We start from the raw sequence: 19,478 nt of genomic DNA, 5'->3' as shown, positions 1-19,478 counted from the left end.
CAGATAACTTATCTACCTTGTAACCTAAATTGTGTTCTTATTAATGACGTATGGACTTACTCATCTATAAAGTCAATTATTACCAATGAATGGACCTATAGGTTTAAAAGGTCTTAATACTGGCTTTTCAGGTATTGTTTACATTTGTTGCTATTGTTAAGTTAACATTCATAACATTTATAATAGCAATAAAGACTATTTTAAATGCTCCCCATACCTGTAGCCTAATCTTTATACTATTTTAGTTTTGTCTGCCAACACGAATGTTAATTAATAACCTAAACACACGTTAATGAGAAATAATAAATAAACAACAGGTTTCCGAACACGTATTGAAAAAATATTGTTTATGTTAATGTTTAACAACAAACTTTGATTTATTGACATTGGGTTCTGCTGTCATCCCGTCAGCTGAGCCGTTCTCTCGCGATGCTTCACACCTCTCGTGCTTAATACTGTAACGGATCCTCTGCTGGAGCTCGGCTGGTGGTTGAAGTGAAGCAGAAGGAGCAGAAATAAGGTCAGCGGACTGCAAGCGGCTTGGATCCATTTTTGGACTGAAGGCAATGACATTTCGTGCTGCAGCTCTGAGTTTACTGCTGTTTTCGACGAATTACACTTTGAACTAAAACGTTGCTCTTTGTAAGTTAAGTTAACGACTGCCATTTGTTTTTGCTAACCGAGCAAGTAGCTGGAGAGGGGAGAAATAAACTCAGCTTGCAGGTGGACGCTGTGCTTATTATTTCTGGGTCCAAATGTCCCTCTGCCCCCTGCTGCGTGCACCCGGGAGGCGACGTCAGTCTCTTTTAGACACGCGGAAGTTAGTTTGCGATTCGCCATTTAAGGAATTAGAGTTAATTTACATGGTTATAAATATTAGGAAGCCTAAAGCATTAAAACTGTCTGAAACCCATGTTGAATAGGAGATTTCACTGTTTGTTTGTTTGTTTTCACATGTAGACTACATTGAACCAGGTCACATCTGAACTAGATTATCCCAGAGATGCTAACAATTATTTAAAACATAGTTTCTAATTTTTTAAAGTGTTATTCTATTTGTGAAATTGCAAAAAAATTTAAAGGGACACTTCATCCCCTTTTCTCCCCACATTGGACCAGGTCCAGAACAAAAACAAACTCATACCTAGACATGTCAAATCTGGATTAGATTATCCCAGATTATTATTATTAGTCTAAAATAGAACATATTTTCAGATTTGTGAAATTGTTGATCTTTTGTGAAAAATGAAAAAGAAGGCAGAGTTTTTTCCCCCACATTGGACCAGGTCCAGACAGTTCTGGACAGTTCTGGACCTGGTCTAATCTAATCTACTTGTCAAAAATGTGAGGAAAAGTTTTCACAAATGTCAAAATGGGTTTCAGACAGATTGATGATTTACCAAAATGTCTGACAGGCTTTCGCAACAGTAAGAGGTGAAGAAAACAGAGCAATGTAAGTTCATTTCCCCTTAAGTGGCAAATTCAGCGTCTCTTTTTTACAAACCCTCTCCTGTCTGATCTGTAACAATGTTGCCAAAAGTTTATCAGATCTGAAATTTGACTCATAAAAAAATAAATGATTATTTGTCATTTCAGGTTGTTGGAAACCCTGAACACCAGTCATGGCAGACTTGAGTGGGAAGGTCCAGACCGTCCTGGGTCTTGTGGATCCAGACCAGTTGGGCCGCACCATGACCCACGAGCACCTTACCATGACGTTTGAGTGCTGCTACTTCCCCCCTCCTCCGGGTGAAGAGGCAGAGGCTGAGAACCCGTTCCAGATGCAGCACATGCACTGGCTGAGACAGAACCCCTACAGCTGCCACGAGAACCTGCTGCTGCAGCAGGAGACAGGCGCTGTGCGGGACGAGCTGCTGGCCTACAGGAAGGCAGGCGGGGGCACGATAGTGGAAAACACCACCACAGGCATCGACCGGGACCTGCCCACCCTCAAGCAGCTGTCCAAGGACACCGGGGTCCACGTCATTGCAGGAGCAGGGTACTATGTGGACTGCACCCACACCGAGGCCACCAAGAGAATGAGTGTGGAGAAGGTGAGGCCCTGTCGCAGAGTAGCAGCAGCCAGTTTGGCCCAAATCTTTTTTTTTTAAACAACTTGAACTATATTGTGGAAACTTAATCAGCATGCGTGTCTTGAGTTGGACACTGGAGCTGAATGGCTCAGTCATAAGACAGGAAAAAAACATCATGCATCAATTTGTTGTTCTGACAATTTCATGCATCACCCATTCTCTCAGCACGTTCTGTGTTTATGTTCAAGCATTTCTTCTGTATCTTTTGATTGATTTGAGCCGGTCTCTAGCGGCTCTGATGTCCCTTTCACTAATCCTCATGGAGTTTTAGATATCATTCACACCAAACATGTGCTCTGTTCATGTGCATCAAGTGACAAAACTAAGAAGTCACGAAAGAGCTGTTTTAAAGACCCTAAAAGTGACTGTTTTGATAAAGTCCTCATTTCCTGCCCGTCAGCTCACAGACATCATTGTCAGCGAGGTGCTCAATGGAGCGGACGGCACAAAAATCCGCTGCGGAGTGATCGGAGAGATCGGCACCAGCTGGCCCATTACGGAGAGTGAGACGAAGGTGCTTAGAGCCACAGCTCACGCTCAGACCCAACTCGGCTGCCCCGTCATCATCCATCCGGGCAGGAATCCCGGTGCTCCAGCTGAAGTCGTGCGGATTCTTCAGGAGGCCGGGGGTGACATCAGCAAAACAGTCATGTCACACCTGGACAGGTGAGAAGTCTCTGGAAACAGTTCGTTTAGGGGAATAAAAGGATTTTTGACAGTGACTGAGTTCCAAATCACATACTTATTCTTTTTTTACTTTTAGTACAAACTACAGCTGCCCTTACGAAGTATGCACTGTTGCATGCAGTACTACTTGTTCATAACATTGTGCTGTGAACTTTTACCCTCTTGCTTATATATGCTATACTATATGCTGTACTATATCGCATAGTACAGTGCAGGGAGTGCAATAAGGCTGTTAGGTATTACGTTTTTATTAGTTAGAATCAAAGTTAGGGCCTTGTAAGCCTCTCTAATTCATGTCCCACATCCCCTCCCTGACATTTTTTCCCAATACTAAAAATAAATATCACTCATTTGTTTCACCATATCTTACGTGAATATCTCTCTAGCTCTGTATGCACTGGAAGGCCAATGGTGTGTGCCTGTTTGGTGTCATTAGACGACCGAGCAGATTTCCTTGGACTTCTGACCTGAATCCAGCACACAGTGTGACAAGCCTTAGAGACAGTTACAGGCTGCAGATTTTTGTCATTTTATTGTTGACAGTACCAATACCGGTATCCTTTAAAGTGATACCGATACCAATAGAGTACTTCATTTGAAAAAATCCATTTCTATTTTATGCATTTATTTTTTTTTAGACACCACAGGCGTGCAGTACGCTTCCATCTCAGCACGCTGAACTGCCAACTCTTTTAAATACACCACGCTTGACTTCAACACACCACAGACTGTATGGATTGTAGTTGAAGGTCGTGGGCCAATCACACATCAGATTAAATCAAAAAAGGCTTGCAAGCAAAACCATACAAGTAGTATTTTGGTTGTAGTTCTGGGTACAAAAATGATTGAATGCAGGCTTCAGTTGACTGGAGAAGTTTACTTGTCAGTACCTAAAGTATTAAACCCCTAGCTACTACAGAATGAGCTTGTTTCACAGTTATTGTGTTATGTTTTAATGGTGTTAAAGTAATCTTTTAGAGTCACACTAATAGCTTAAATGAGGCTGATGTTTCCAGCACTATAAGATGGATAGCATTTATTGCATGCGTCATCAAACCATCTTCAGAGGCATGTATTAACAAAATCAGGAGGCTTATTATTTTAAATTCAGATTATCAATAAATGTGAAAATTGGAGGTAATGGGAATACAAAACAGATTATTTTTTTGTTGTTTTTAGAAGGAATCCAGTGCATAATCAGCTTATTTGCACTTTGTCTCTTCACTTTCCATCACTTGAAACATTTTGTGAGCTGCTCTTGTTCAAGGAACTCTGCCGTAAATGGCGCTGATCAGTATCCTCCTGCCACTAGAAAAATAACTTTTAATGTATTGGGAACAAATCTCAGTAGAAATTGGTTTAAGCAGATTATTGTTTGATGAAAATGACCCTTGTTTCTATGAGTAAAATATTTATATGCAAAAAATTAAAAAAGGAAAGGTTTATGATATTCAATTTGAGAATGAAAAACGTTCCTGACTGAAATTTTGTGATGTCTAATGTCGATCACATGCTATTTTAACTGTCTTCATTCAAAACCTTTACCTAAATGTGGTGTTTGATAAGATAGATCAATAATTCTACATTTAATCCTATACTATTTCACAGATCTTCTCTTCACAACAACATATTTTAGGCCCTGCTATGTTGGTTGCTGGTATTCTCCTTTCTTAGGAAAGTAATTGCATTGAATTATACTCCTGAAGTATATATAAATATTGTATCCAACTTAAAAAAGAAAAGAAAAACAACATCTTCGGATATGCAGCATGTGTTACCTTCATTTCAGTTCTCTTCTCTTCCTGCAGGACTATATTTGATGATGGTGAGCTGCTTGAGTTCGCGAAGTTGGGGAGTTACCTGGAGTATGATCTGTTTGGAACAGAGATGCTGAACTACCCGTATAACCTGGAGGTGGACATGCCCAGTGACAGCCAGAGAGTGAAGACGTGAGTAACACTGTTCAGGGTTAAACTCGTTTTGTGTGCAGAATTTTTTTTTTCTTATGATTAGACATACCACGTGCCAATAAACAAAGAGTGTGACCACGTTGATGTGTCCACACTCGACATTTTAAATATGACAGTGTCTCAAATATGCGATCGGATCCATCTTGAAGGTGGCCTGTTATGCTTTTATGTTCTACTTAAACATGCTGTAATGTTCAAAAGTAAACTAAAGTAAACTTTATTGAACCACATTCACCTTTCTACTTTCAGTCTGTCCATATACACTTCTGCCCTTACTACAAGCCTGACTCAGAAGTTGGAAGTTCCTAATTTCCGGTTACAAGTGAACGCAGCATAACTGTTAGTTCCGATCTCGGCCAGCAGACCAACCGCTGTCAACAGCGTCACTAACACGGTGGCTTATTTACATCCAGAATGTCATCACAGATACGCAGATTTTAATACGCTGCAAAAGGGCAAGTAGAAGCGCTTTCATTAGTGGGTCATATGATCAATAATTATTGTTTTGAAAAGCGCAATTAAACAGATGAAAATCTTACAGAGTACATCTTTAAGTCCCCCCTCCCGGCCCCAGTCTGCTCCGATTAGTCAGCTTCGGCATATTCGCTTTCGCCATCTCTGTACCGTCCATCATTGCATCCGGGGAATGGCTGTTACGGGGTACATTTTCTACTGGTTAAAATCATTATTAAAACTACACAACCGGACATGTTCCAGTACGAATGTGATCTGAAAGTGGGGAGAAATTGCACGTCTGCAACTAAGTTACCAGAGTAGTGTAGCATGTAGCAGTGTATTAAATGTAAACACTGCAGTCATGTCAAATATATGACAGAAAATAAGGAAAAGCAAAATAGGTCCACAATTCCTTCGAGAATATCTCTTGATATATTCATTCATATTGTAAGCAAAATGTTGCTTTTGTGTTTTACTTTGTTGAGACAAGAGTGTGTCCTGCGGTTTTGACACATAAACTGTGAGACACTAATCTCCCACTGCAGCGTAGGGAGGTGTGTGTGTCAACAGGAGTGATGAATGACATACAAAATAAAAACGATTGCCAACACATGAAGGCAGATTGGCAACAACAGTATTTTCTGTAACAAAAAGTGGGTCGTGTTACGTTTAAGGCCCCAGCATTTTTCACGGTTTCTTTGTTCACACTCAGCTTGGCGTTCCTCGCAAAAGAGGGCTACGAGGACAAGATAGTGGTTGCACACGACATCCACACCAAGAACCGTCTCAGTAAGTACGGCGGCCACGGCTACTCTCACATCCTGAAGAACATTGTGCCGAAGATGCTGATGAGGGGCTTCTCGCAGAACCAGGTGGATAAGATCCTCATCGACAACCCAAAACGCTGGCTGACCTTCAAATAAAGCACCCAAAAAAAGCGTTCCATCATAGCAATCGTTTTACCTTTATGATGACGACTGATTACTTTGAGATCTTAAATGATAAATGACAATCAGTCATTTATCATTTTTTCGGACACTCAAACCAATGAGCTTACGCTGTTTGTGTGTTAATTTGTCTTTATTGTCAGCATTCTTAATTTTTCAGCAAAGCAAAACGTTTTGTCACCTCGTCTTTCCAATGGAAAATAATTAGTGGCTGTTATTTCGTCCAGCTGAAATAGTTTTTACAGAGGTCCTTATTAATTAGATCTTGATTTTATATTTGTGATAATACATTATTCACTTTGAAAGCAAATAGTACAAAGGCCTCATTAGCCGTTTTGTTGTGGTTCCATTTATGTCACACAAAGCAAGCTGTTTTCATTATTGCAGAAATGTGAATGCAATCTAAAACAAATGTTCTCCTTCCTATGGAGGTGTTGTCTTGTTTTCACATACATGGTGCTAATTGTTGTTTTTTTTCAATATGCCAATGATGCTTTCTTTGAACTTTTAAGTTCAGTTTCTGTAAACACGTTAAATGGGAGGAAAATAATGAGCGTGTCAGTTTCATTAACAGCATCAGTACGCCACTTCGCTCTTGACACAATGCGCACGTGTTAGATGAGTTGTCCTGTTTCCCCTCAGTGGGTGTCCGGGTGTCTATGGGAGGCTGACCGGATGAAGGACACGTTCTCCTCTCATCTGGGAACAGGTGGCCTCACAGGGTGACTTCACCACATGATCAATGGCACGATCGCCACAAGCGACTGCGCACCGTGAAAAACGACAGAACTTTGATGAATCTTCTGAGAGGATTAAAAAAAGTGAGCGAGATGATTTAATTCGACATGATTGGTTTTTGACACATTAGTCGACAGTTTTTATCAGGAAGGGGGGCCTTCACAATCAGCAGGCAGATTGACATACATCAAGGAAAAATTTTTGTCAGTGTGACTGTCCAGTTTTTGTAATGGTGTGACTAACCGCCAGACTACCCTGTCGCCCCAACCAGCTGTCATATTGAGACAAGAAAAAATGAGTTACAATGATCAATTTGCTTCAATACAAACATCAGAATGGCCCTTTTTACAGAAGTGTTTTATGCTGCACAGACTTGAAATGTCATTTTTTTTAAAGCATGCATCACCACAGCTTTTAACATTTTAACTAAAAAATGCAACAACTGTCAAATATTTTTTGAAAATAAAGCACACATGGGCTAAATACACTGTGAAAAAGAGTGGTGATTTGTGTAGCCTATAATTTTGGCATCTACATTTAAGTGCTAAAGGTCAATACATTAAACTTCCAGTCTACACTCATTATGTGTCACCACAGCATGATGTACAGTATGTTTGACATATAGCTGAACTTAATTTGTAAAGCTAAAAAATTCAGTCAAGGTGCAATTCAACGGGACACACTTAATTCATTATTGTGTAGTTACACTGAGCTATTCGCTTTTGCAAAGTACAGTTGTGTTTTGTTATTCGAATAAAGTCCTCCACATCTTTCTGGATTCTTTAAATATGGAAATGGTGAGCTCTGCCCCTAATAAGCCAACTCACATTGTATTGAGCATGAGCAGTTAAGCAAGGTACACGCAGAGCAGACCCCCCCCCCCATTCAGCGGATCTTTTTCCCCCGTGTTTTAATCAGCGTACAACATGAAGCCGGAGAAGGTGCTGTACTTGTTGTTGTTGCCCCCGTGCGCCTTTCCCCCGTCCAGCTTTATGTAAATCTCGTCTCCTGGCTCAAGGTGCAGGACAACACTGTTGCTGGCGTAGTCGTAGTTCTGGTCGGCGTCTTGAGCGATGGCACTGGCTCTCACCTGGAGGGGGGGGAAACGGACATTTCTGCTGATGAAATGTGTGCTTTATTTTTTTAATCAGAACAACGGACAGCGCCATGCATGTCTTTAAATGTCAGGAAAATGTATTCTTGGGGTCTCCTTGGCAGTGTAACCGTGCGTAAAACCTGTGCGTAAAATGCAAAAAGTACACATGTATTCATCAAATTATGTTTTGTCACTATGCATTATAAACACAGACTAATTAGTGCAGCTAAATCGAATCAAAATATTGTTACGTCATTATATAATGAAGCGTCCTACCTGGTTGTTTTTACAGAGGTCAGCCCACATGCTGGTTCCATCTCCGCCTCGCATCAGCACATGGTAAACAAAATAGTAAATCCCCGGTATTGAGCAGGTGAATTTCCCTGAAGAGGGATCATAGTGGTTGCCCAAATTTGTGACTACGTCGTCGAATTTCAACACCTCATATCCCTCGTGCTGCTTCTTCAGTCCTGCATAAAACGCAATCTTTGGGATTGTGTTGTAAGTGGCAGCGCTGATGGCACCGTTAGGCCCATTTGCCCCAGGAGCTCCGGGTGGACCCGGTGCCCCTCTCTCTCCGGGCGGACCAGAAGGTCCAGGTGGCCCGGGCTCGCCGACCGGACCCCTCGGACCCATCCTCCCGACGCGTCCCGGCTCTCCTTGAGGACCTTGGATGAACGTCGGAAGCGACTGAACCAGACGGTTGTCTTTGATCGGATTGGTTGCCTTGGCCGTAGCCGTGGCCGCGGTCCCGTGGGAGTCGCACACCATTTGACAAGACCCGAGCATCTCGTAGCGGGCAGGCGTCCCGGCCGTGTTCACCACGACCGGGATCAGAACCACCAGCACCAGCACCAGCGCGACACCACAAACACCAGTTGCGATCATCTGCGCTCTGCGGATTCGCTGTGTTCTCCGGAGTGGATGGTCTTCCAGCCTGCTTGTGGGAGGTATTTTTGCAGAGGGAATTATTGCTTTTGCTCTTCTTTTAAGTCGCAACTTTTGGAGATAAAAAGTCCTTTAAATGTTTATGCGGAAAAGTAACCATCCACAACTTTTACGCGCTGCAGTATCCGTCCAACTGATTCATCTCCACTTTTTCTCTGCAAGAATAACAACACCAAACGACTTTCTGAGATGAAAACTACACAATGCGCGTTATATGCAGCATAAAGTCAGCTGCCCAAGTTTCTGCCTACCATGGTGCCACGGGAGAGAATGGGCTAGAAATGATCCGTTACCCCGCTTGTGTTTGGAGAGTGAGGGGAGGGGTGGAGGTGATGGATGGGATAGAATCCATGCATTTCTTCAATCAAAAGAGAGAAAGAGAAACAAATATACAAACAGTGGTGCAACTTTGAACCTCTGAAACGTAATTAAATTATGCATTTGTTTGTGGAGTCAGAAAGCTATACTTTATATCATTCAGGGTTTTAAGGCATTACGTTGTCAGTTGGTGACTGTAACGTTACATCCCACAACACCTTATTAGCACTCATCAAAACAGCTCTAAAGGTCTTAAGCATAATTAGGCCCATTAAAGACAAAAAGCTATACTCTTGGGCACCTGGTCACACCTCAGTGGCTCCCTGTGTCCAATTTATCATTTGGAGAAAATCTATAGAGCCAGTGAAAGGAAGGAGGGAGTCACTAGGAGCTGGCAGTGAGGGATGACTTTACACAAATATACTGATGAAATGATTGAATGCTGAAGCATCTAGAAGGAAAACAGGGTGAGATGACTTAATTAATAACCAATGAGAATTCACCAGTAAGTTAAAAAAAAAAAACTAAATTGTTGCTTGTAGTATTGTAATATTAACCTAAAGAAGTCGTAGTCGAAATTTACAACTGAATTTTCTGTTATTCATAAAAATGATTCAAAAACATAGATTTTTTTTTAAAGATTCCAAACAAAATGTCACATCTGCATAAAACCAGTGTTTTTTTGTAAGGTTTGAGCGATGAAGGGCTAATTCTGGTTGAGGAGGGCGGGCGATGATGTTGCTCACGAATGCAGAGGCTGTCACTCTGCGTCGATGCCACCTCTCTGCCAGGTGGAGAGATAGATGGAGTGGGAGGGGAAAACACAGATCACATTGTTTGTTCGGGAGGAGCGAAGCTTTGATTGGAGCCCAAATGAGATTCTACGAGAGTCCCACATTCAAACAGCGTGTTTGCTGAATCGTGATCTCAAAAAGTGCCTCACAGAACATTTAAAGAGATAAAGAGTGGAAATCCCTGTAAATGAACAAAAAATGAGTTACTTTAATATTTTAAGATTTTATTCTGTCGCAGAATAATCGAATATTTGCAATGTGTAAATGTGCATACTTTTAAGTTAGACACTCAAAGCAAAGGTTTTATTTAGAGCCATAAACCTATTTAAGTGTAAATCCGGCGCAAAATCATCGCATAGTCTTTTTCAGCACTAACATACATCAGATAAGCCATCAAGACAGTTTTTGCTCATGTATGAACTATTAATGGAGAAATCCCGGAGAGTCGCTAACAGCTGGACGTGGCTAACACTGAGTAGCTCGGGGCAGTGCGGTGAAGGCATAACGGCTTCAACAATTAAGCACCAACAACATAGTAAGCGAACCCAGTGTTTATTTAAAGAGTGTTTTGAAAGACTTACCAACTGGCCCCGGTACCAGCTCCTCTTGTAGTAAAGTCCATTCAAATCGATTACCAAATGTAATCAAGGAGGAAGGAGCCCGTTGGTGCTTTGTTTTATGTGTAGGGACTCTTATCATGCTACTACAGAGGTTTGGTGTTATTTTGATTAAAAAAGCAGTTTGAATGCCTTCACCGCATTTTAACATCTGGGTCTACGGGGATCGACTCGCTTTTGGAGCCAGCCTCAAGTGGCCATTTGAGAACCTACAGTTTGACTTCATTTCTCTGCCCCGGAGGATGCTGTCTGTTTAAAATACATTCTCTTTTTTATAAAAAGGCTTTTTTTTTGTGGGATAGGTGTAAAGTGAAAAATAGAATAGTATATAATAGAATAGTATGTTAAGGCACACTCACACACACATACACACACAATCCCAGTGACATACTGTAGCAGCTATGAGTCAGTGAGCACTTGTTAGCGGTCAGGCTCTTTCCCTCCAGTTGGCACGAGCCTCCAGTGAGTCAGGAGGACTTGTCGACCAGGAGCCAAAGCGAACAGCAGTGTCAAAATCCACCAAAAGCTGTGGGAACGCAACTTGTATTAGAAAGCTTTTCACAGTATGACACTGAATGAGTCAGAGTGCACTTTTTTATTATTTGTGTTTTTGTTTTGTGCTTTAAAAATAACAATTGCCCAAAGTTGATTTTTAATCGCTCTTTTTCCAGCACAAGAGCTTAGTTACTCCACTGAAAGATTCCTCTGGTGGTGGAGAGCTCTGACAGGTTGTTTTGAGTCTCGACTTTGGAGTTCATTTTTATAACCAGTCAGGCAGGAGTCCTCGGGGAGCCTGATGATTTTTGACATCCGGACAAGCAGATGTTCAGAAGACATGAATAAAACATACAGCCCATCTGACCACAGACCGAAGACTTTCTGAGTGTCTAATGAAATATGAGGCGTGATTTCAATTCCCCCTCAAAAAAATAAAATCCTTCTGTCAGATAAGCGTGATGCTGCATGAAATATGTATGACATTTATGTAGCCTGACCTGAGTGGCTAAACAGGGTTCAGATGTGTTTATGACAATCAAAACTTCGACAGCTTTGTCAAAGGATCTGTGCGGTGAATGGGAAGGGAAATTGAATGAACCTCTCATTACCGGCCAGGAATACAAAAAGAAACATTATGTGACCGTTTACACCCAAGTGTTTATCAGCTGCTAAAGCAGCATGTGTGCCTTGCAGCGGTAAGACGCATGTCCCTCTGTACTTCTCACACCTTCTGTTCGTTCAGAATTTGAGAGTTTCGTTTACTTTTTCCACAAAAAAAGAAAAAAAAAAACAGTGACTAGGCTGGGCTCAACAGTTCAGCTCAGCAGGGGGGAGGGGGGTAACAGAATGCGTTACCACACCACCCACTCAAAGCTGGTCCTGTACTGAATTTAAGCTGCAGAAGCAATCACAATAACTCAGGGGGGACTTTAGTTTCATATCGGAGAGCGCGTTTTTTCATTCAAGTAAAAATCAAAAGGGGTTATTTCGTTTGATTGCTCCCTGTGGACGGACGAATAATAACTTTAAAACCTTTATTTTGATTAGTGTGCTTGTTCTCGCGTTAGATCGCTGTTGTTCTTTTCATTTACTTTGAACAGCGTGGGAGGGAGTGTAAACTTCTTGTGATTCATAAAGGAATAAAAGCAACAAGTAAGGTCTAAAAATACATCTATAGTTAATGTTTTCCACACAAGAATCAAATACAACACAGATTATTCAGAGCTTCACGTACAGTTAAGCTCCTACAGTAGGATTAGTAAGTCATGTGTCACTAACAAGGACCATGCCAATTAAGATATGGGTTTACAATTATGACTAATATAGATGGAGAGCCATGATGATGTTGCCCAGGGACTACTTTTGCCAAAATCCCCACTTTTGGGGGATTTCTTTTTTTTTTTTTTTAAATGAACAAACTTATTAATTAAATTAACTTTGCACAATGACTGCCTCTATACCTGCATTACGGATGAATAAGAAAGGTTACTACATTTAACAGCTGCACCTGCATTTAAGTTATGAATGATTTGGTTACATTTAAAAGAGTTTATTTAACAGCTGGAACCTCTTCCATCATGAAGTCACTCAAATGTTGGAATGATACATGAATTGTGGTGGAAATGTAACTGTTGAGAAGAAATCAACTGTGTCGACGGACTGACCACGAAGCAGTTGAAAATGGATGTATTTATGAGACATTTCATATGGGATCAGACATCTCACATGATGTGTCCGGACACATGAAATAACATTTGCAGAAATAGGAACTGTAACAGGGCAAAAGTTTAACAGAAAGCTGCTTTAAGACGGGCCGGTGGTTTCATGTGTGGATTCAGATGTGTTCTGTGCTATGAATCGCATGGTCAGTGGAATTTACCTAAAATGATCGACACGCAAAGCTCTACATAAATGGTTATAAATGATCCTATACAATGCATTTGCATAATCTCCTCTTCACATGAATGAATTCATTTTCATTGTGAATTAGAAAATAGCCAGCGGGCCACCCGGCACCCCCTGGCTTAAGGGTTCAGAGGGAGGGATATCGGTTGAAGGGTTGATGGTCAAGGGATGGAGAGATATCGGGCTGATGGATGGAGGGAGAAATCTGAGTTGTGGACGGATTGATGGTGGTGGACCGGTGTCGCTGAAGGTGGGCCAGAAGAGAGCCGAGATTCTGAGCGGGGGAGCCATCTCTTTGTGCACCTAGACTATGAATGTGCCCTCAGTGGTTCAAGGATTGAAGCAAAGGGAGAGAAGGGCGGGATAATAGAAAATAAATGTGTTTTGGGGCGGGATGCCAAAAAGGGAAAGGAATGGATTAGGTGTGCTTAAATTCTTCCGTGCAGAAATGGGATGTATTTGAGGCGTGGTGTTTGCTCCTGAACCAAGTTCTAAAACTTCATATTGCTCTTGGGAGTGGATTTATTGATTTATTTAAAATATTTCAGAATAATAAAGGCGAACATAGAAGAAATACTTTTGATTACTGATATTCTTACTCTTCTTCAGCAGTTTTTTTTTTACCAGCTGCGACAGTAATGCTGTTTTAACCATGTGAGCCTTTGTGCGTGTGCGTGTGCGTGTGCGTGTGCGTGTGCGTGTGCGTGAGGGTGTCATCATAGGAAAATGCAGTCCTGAAGGCACCTAGCGGGAACTGTAGCAGTAACTACCACAGTTACGGTTTTAGGTATTTGGCATTTAATATCTGTCTATCTGTCTGTAGCCTGGTTTTATTGACGCAATAGCATCGTAAATGTTACAAATGTGTAGCTGACATCAAAATGAAGGCCAAGTTCAAAGACATGAGGTCTGAGCAAGGGCGTCAGAAATAGGGGGGGTACAAATTAGCGAAGGGAGCATTGCTCCATTTTATTTCTGCCCCTGGCCTGTTGTGGCTGCTGTGATCCCTCTAGTCATGTTTTCATTTAATTTGTCCTTTATTCAACCAGGCCCAAATGTCATTGAGAACTAATCTCTATTTCAAGACAGATCTGGCCATGAGGCAGCATAAAAAATGCTACAAAAATAAATACAAACATAAACGGGCTAATAAAACAGGCTCAACTACAAAAGAGCGTAGACAATGTCTAGTTAAGATGCAGTACAGTATGCTGCACAGACTGCAAACCATCCTTTGGGTCAGATCGGGTCATTTTTTACTGAAATTTGAGTCACTGCACTTAATTTTCTTAAAATAAGTGAATGAACTGGCAATACAAGTAAGAATATTTCTCTTGTTTTCCATGGGGGTTTCAGGTCTAGTGCAGCAACCCTTCCTCAAGAGATTCAACCCAGATTAAACCCTGTAATATATAATTACCCTGCAAAATACCACATAAAGAAGAAAAACACATTTTAAATAATGTAATTCCACTGCATGTTTTATTGAACTATCAAACAGTATAGAAAAGTAATTCAAATGAGTTCCACTCAACCAATAAAAATGCTGCCTATGGTTTTGTGGTAATAATGATGACATTGTACAACCCAGAAAGGGTCCATTCAGTACTTTTCTTACATTCAAATTTGAATGCAGGATTTTCACCTAATCAGGCCACTGCTTCGTCTTAAGCAAAGGGTCTTAATACATTTTTCTCTGCTAGCTAAGGAAGCTGAGGACTGGCTGATAAACCATGACATACTTAAAGGGTCAATGTCATATTGCAAATGATAGAGATGCTTCAAATAGTCTCTTGTATGGCTTTATATTTGTTAGACACATATAAATGAAATAAGAAAACACTGTGGACGTTTGGCGGTGTGTGTAACTGTCTGAGGAAATGCACCACCCCACATTCCAGGAGTGTTTTTGATTGCTCGCAATAAAACTTTATGTATTGCAACCTGGAATATAGGATTACAACAAAGGATTATAACACAACCAAATCCCCCCGTGAAACCAAAAAAAAAAATAAGTAGATTGATTTTCATCGAGATGTCAATCGATGCACCGTTTCGCTCATGCCGTCAGCAGGCGGAGTGTCACATTTTCTGCCGATGAGATTGAGCGGCAGCGAGGGGCTTAGTGGCAAATACAATCGAGGAGTGTAAACATACCGAGGGCCGCAAGAGGCCGATCAATGCCTCTAGTCTGGGATTGATTAATTACCCCAAGAAAGAGACTGAGGTGTGAGGACACCAGAGAAACCTGATCAGAACAAGATTTATCACCCAATCTCTTTATCATCACTCCCTTCTCGCTTCGTACTTTTTTTGTTGTTGTAAAAGCTGCCCTTCTCCATTCGCTGACTTGACTGTGTCATGTGAACGCGTGAATGACTTGGCATCATGTTGTACTGTCGAGGTTAAAGAAAAAGAATGGTAACCTACATTTTAGGATAAAGGCTGCAAATATCGAATAAACCTTTATGATCCCATTGAATTATACCAGTAGGGGCTATAAAACCTTTAGAGCTCAGCAAAAAATGATTTTGATGATTTAAAAAAATATATATATATGCCTTTTAAACTCCTTGAATCCATTTTTCAAAACTAATCAAACTGAATCTTCTTCGTTTGTTTGTTCATTTTGAAAAAAAATCACTGTTCCGAGTTCAAGAATTAACTTTCGGCATTCACAAGAAACTGTTCTACATCAAAACATACTGTATCATCATTGAAAAGAAGAAATATTTACATGAAGGCCGCAACATTTTTGCAGTTTTGTTTCCAGAGGCACCTTAAATGAAAAGGTCAACAATTTGGGAAAGAGCCTTCTGGCGGATATTTGGCTTAGAAAATGTACACTACCTTTCTGTTAAAGAGATATTTTTCTCATTTAAATCCAGTTCTGTGTCATGGGAATGTGAGCAGTGCGTATAGTAGGTATGTGGCAGAGATCCCCGCATCAGAGGAACGGAGCATCAGAGGTACATCGGATAAAACAAATCCAAATCTGATTTCCAGATTTCGTTGGACCTCCGATGCTCGGCTCCGAAAGGATTTCCACCACAGAAGAAGGGCAAACACTGTTCATCTAGATTTTAGATGCTAAAAAGATGCTAGCTCATACACGCTACTCACCAAAGTCACCAAACGTATCTGGCATGAGTACTGCACAAGCAAATTAGCTAACGTTAGCTATGTGATGGTTAGTGTAAAGGTTACAGCTTGTTATTTATGAGGTGAAAACGTATAAATTCAAATTCAAACTGTCTGTGTGCCTATGTAGTATGCATGGATGTACTGGGTACAGCGCTCAAGGCGGGGCCCTATTTAAGTTATTCAGTGGTGCATGAAGCCAAACTGCGTCTCGTAATACCTGCATATCGCATAGACTTCCGCTTGCTGAGCCGACCACTTACAGTTTAGCACTTGATTGAGGATTAAATGGCGTAATCGTGTGGCTCTTCTAGACTTTGATAACAAAATCTTATCAGACTGAGTGGATCAAATTCTGATAGTTCAAGGGGTCGTTTTGCAAGGAATGTGACTAAACCATGTGCTAAGTTGGAAAATATCTCTGGTGCAGAGGACATTACATGACAGATAGTGTTTCCCCATTTGCAATACTAAACTAAGCTAAGCTAACTAGCCTCTGGCGCTATCGTGCTGTTTTCGATGGAGCGACATGAGAGTGGTTGCAATCTTCTCATCTAAACAAACAAAAAGCTGGCAAAAATATTCTGCAGGCAGTGTGTTTCTCTTGAGCTCTCTTCGTTAATTCGTTTTTGGGTTTGTTTCAGATGATAATAACGTGATGATGAAAGAGGCTCTCATCCAGAAACAACCACAACCAGTCATGACACAGAAAGATTTTTGTTCCTCAGATCTACAATTCCAACAACAACAACTAACTGCAAATCATTGTGTTCAACACAGTGATTGCAACCACAGAGTTAGCTCAGCCTTAATTAGGAACAACACTTCATACTATACCTTCAAAGCAACAATGCAGCTGTTGATTGGAGAGGCTGATGGTTCCTCTCAGAAAACCCACTGAAGGTGATAATTGACGCACCTAAGTTGATGCCCTGGCAGAACAAAAACGGCAACATTATGGGAAAAGGTCGCTTTATTCATGTAGGCAGTAGTTTTGTGTGCAACAGATGTTTTCAGTGCGTATGCTTCTCACAATGCATCAGGTACATTTTTGCAGCCTACTGATGACATACAGGACAAAGAAATAAACATGGGCTGTTTAGTGTGTCTGCATACTTTTTTAGTAGACTTCCTTATTGACCAACTGTGACACTGCTCTGTATAAATCCTCCTGACATGATAAACTCTCTGATTCATTCAAGCAAAAAAAAAATAACACAACACAACAAACATAAACAAAAATGCAATCATGTTAAAAAAGACAAATTCAAAACTTCCATCCACCATCCTCATTCAGAATAACCCGAAGAAGTTGACTTTCCACGTCAGCCATTCAGTCATTTTGTCTGGGACTGTGGGTGTTTTAGCTGTTACACATGGTTGGCGTTTTATAAGTTGATTTCATTGTTTCTAGACTTTCTAGTACGTTAAAATGTGATTCTTTTTTCCCTGAGGGATAAATGTGTTGAGTTTTTGTTATCCATTTAATTTAATTTAATTGTTGAACAGTTTGAGTGGAAATACTTAAGATATCGAATACCTTTGGTTTGAGTCTTTTGTGACATTTTCGCTCACCTTTCATTCCCATGCTAAATGCCAGCCAAAGTCAAGACTTGAACCAGCTGAAAGACTTTCATGGTCATCACTGTCCGCAGAAACAGAAAAAAAACAACACAATATAATTGTTAATTCACGAAGGCTGCAGAGTCTCAGTAAGCTGTTCAGGTCAGCCACATGGATCCTGTCATATAAGACTGTACACAGTGAATAAAGACTGGTCATTCTCATAACCAGGACGGCCTCATGACAGCGCCGCTGCCTGACGCATGACGGTCTCCCTGACTGTCCCCTTACATCCTCACCCAAACTAATGATGACCTTTGATTTCCAAAAGATGTCAGGAGATGAGAGAAAAAAAATGCAAACCCACCCAATTAATTTAGGGTGAAGAGGACTGGAACGTGTGAGCGTGTCATGCTGCTGGAGTGAATGGTGAGAAGCTCCAGGAAAGACAAGGCTCTGTATAATTAGGATTCAGGGGGCCCATTGTCAAAGATAATTAAAGCTGACAGCCACTGTGGAGTAGAGAGGAAGAGAGCGGAAAACACCTTTAAACTACATGCTTCACTTTAACACACTTCCTACATAGTCTTTCGATCTACTGCACACACACACACACACACACACACACACACACACACACGTACGCGCATAACCTGCAATCCATCATCCCAGTTTGCTCGGAAAGTGCAATCTAGGCAATAAAATAGATGACAGACAGTAAAGGCAGTTGTTGTATCTACACGTACAGTGTTTTGAGCCTGAAAATCAAGCTGAACAACATTATTATTAAAGACAGACGCAGACGGGTGTGTGTGTGTGTGTGTCTCTTGAGGAGCAGCCTCAGTCTTTATTGCTACATTACTCAGCTAATTATGAGTTCAGCCTCTTCTAATAAGAAGTAGTCCATGAATTGATTTAGCGTACAATCTTTAACTGTTATACTTTTCTTGTACAAACAATACAGCGTGACTACCACTATGTAAATGTGTATGCATTATATAAGTATATGTCTAATAAATGTATCTTTGAGCTGCATAAAGTCAAAAAACAACCAAGAAGCGTCAGATTTGAAGTAGAGTGAGGCCTCTTCCTGTAGCTCTCCCTCTCCTCTCTCTGCCAGGAGCCTCTCCCACCACACAAGCAAGTAATGACAATACTTCACACAGTACTATCATTCATTTCTTCCCCATGCCATTATAATGTCATTTCTATGGGGATTACCATTCCTTTTATCTACTTTAACTTGTGGATCTTTGAGGTGACATACTGTGATTCATACTGTTGCTTTAAAAGGGCCGACTCGATATTCAGAACATTAATATAGCAGTACAAACGACACAAATAGTTATGTAAATATGTACTGCAGCGTTCTGAGCAGAGAATGAAGTCACTCTCCCTCTGTGTGGCCTTTCCTTGAGTATTTTGAGCTTTACTATTAAAGAAACATCAACCTGTGTGGGATTTGGATTTTTGTTTAGCGATTTGGTGACACTACAGCTTAGGAGCGCAGTTTTCTTATAGTAGGGTGACCAGACGTGACCAGATGTCCCCGGTTTTCACTGTGACTGAAAGACCTGAAAATGGAATATAGGAAAAAATGAAAAAAAGTAAATGTTGACCAAACCACACGTATAGTTGCGCACCCTACTGCTCACAGGCTAAAGCCACAGTGGTTTGATATCTCCAGTTCAGAAGATAAGGAAGCGT

At 41.0% G+C, this 19,478-nt stretch overlaps 2 protein-coding genes across 3 annotated transcripts; one reads left to right on the top strand and one right to left on the bottom strand.

The window, feature by feature from the left end:
• The first annotated feature begins 447 nt into the window (after positions 1-447).
• Positions 448-7,332, top strand: pter (phosphotriesterase related). 2 transcript variants are annotated; one of them, XM_083929149.1, is made up of 5 exons: positions 448-520; positions 1,597-2,054; positions 2,494-2,759; positions 4,589-4,729; positions 5,919-7,332. In XM_083929149.1, the coding sequence occupies exons 2-5, from the start codon at positions 1,623-1,625 to the stop codon at positions 6,127-6,129; spliced, it is 1,050 nt and encodes a 349-aa protein (XP_083785275.1). In that variant the 5' UTR covers positions 448-520; positions 1,597-1,622; the 3' UTR covers positions 6,130-7,332. The 2 variants fall into 2 exon arrangements, with proteins under 2 accessions (XP_083785275.1, XP_083785276.1); XM_083929150.1 differs by having other exon boundaries at positions 495-642.
• Positions 7,333-7,801: 469 nt separating this feature from the next.
• On the bottom strand, positions 7,802-8,875 carry c1ql3b (complement component 1, q subcomponent-like 3b; the record flags this gene model as incomplete). The annotated part of the gene is made up of 2 exons (XM_083928707.1): positions 7,802-7,981; positions 8,264-8,875. 2 exons carry the CDS (start codon positions 8,873-8,875, stop codon positions 7,802-7,804), a joined length of 792 nt encoding a protein of 263 aa, XP_083784833.1.
• Between the last annotated feature and the right edge of the window lie 10,603 nt (positions 8,876-19,478).

Source organism: Echiichthys vipera (assembly GCF_963691815.1).
Source record: "Echiichthys vipera genome assembly, chromosome: 15".
NCBI classification, from domain to species: Eukaryota; Metazoa; Chordata; class Actinopteri; order Perciformes; family Trachinidae; genus Echiichthys; species Echiichthys vipera.
This window is presented reverse-complemented; position numbering and strand designations above follow the sequence as displayed.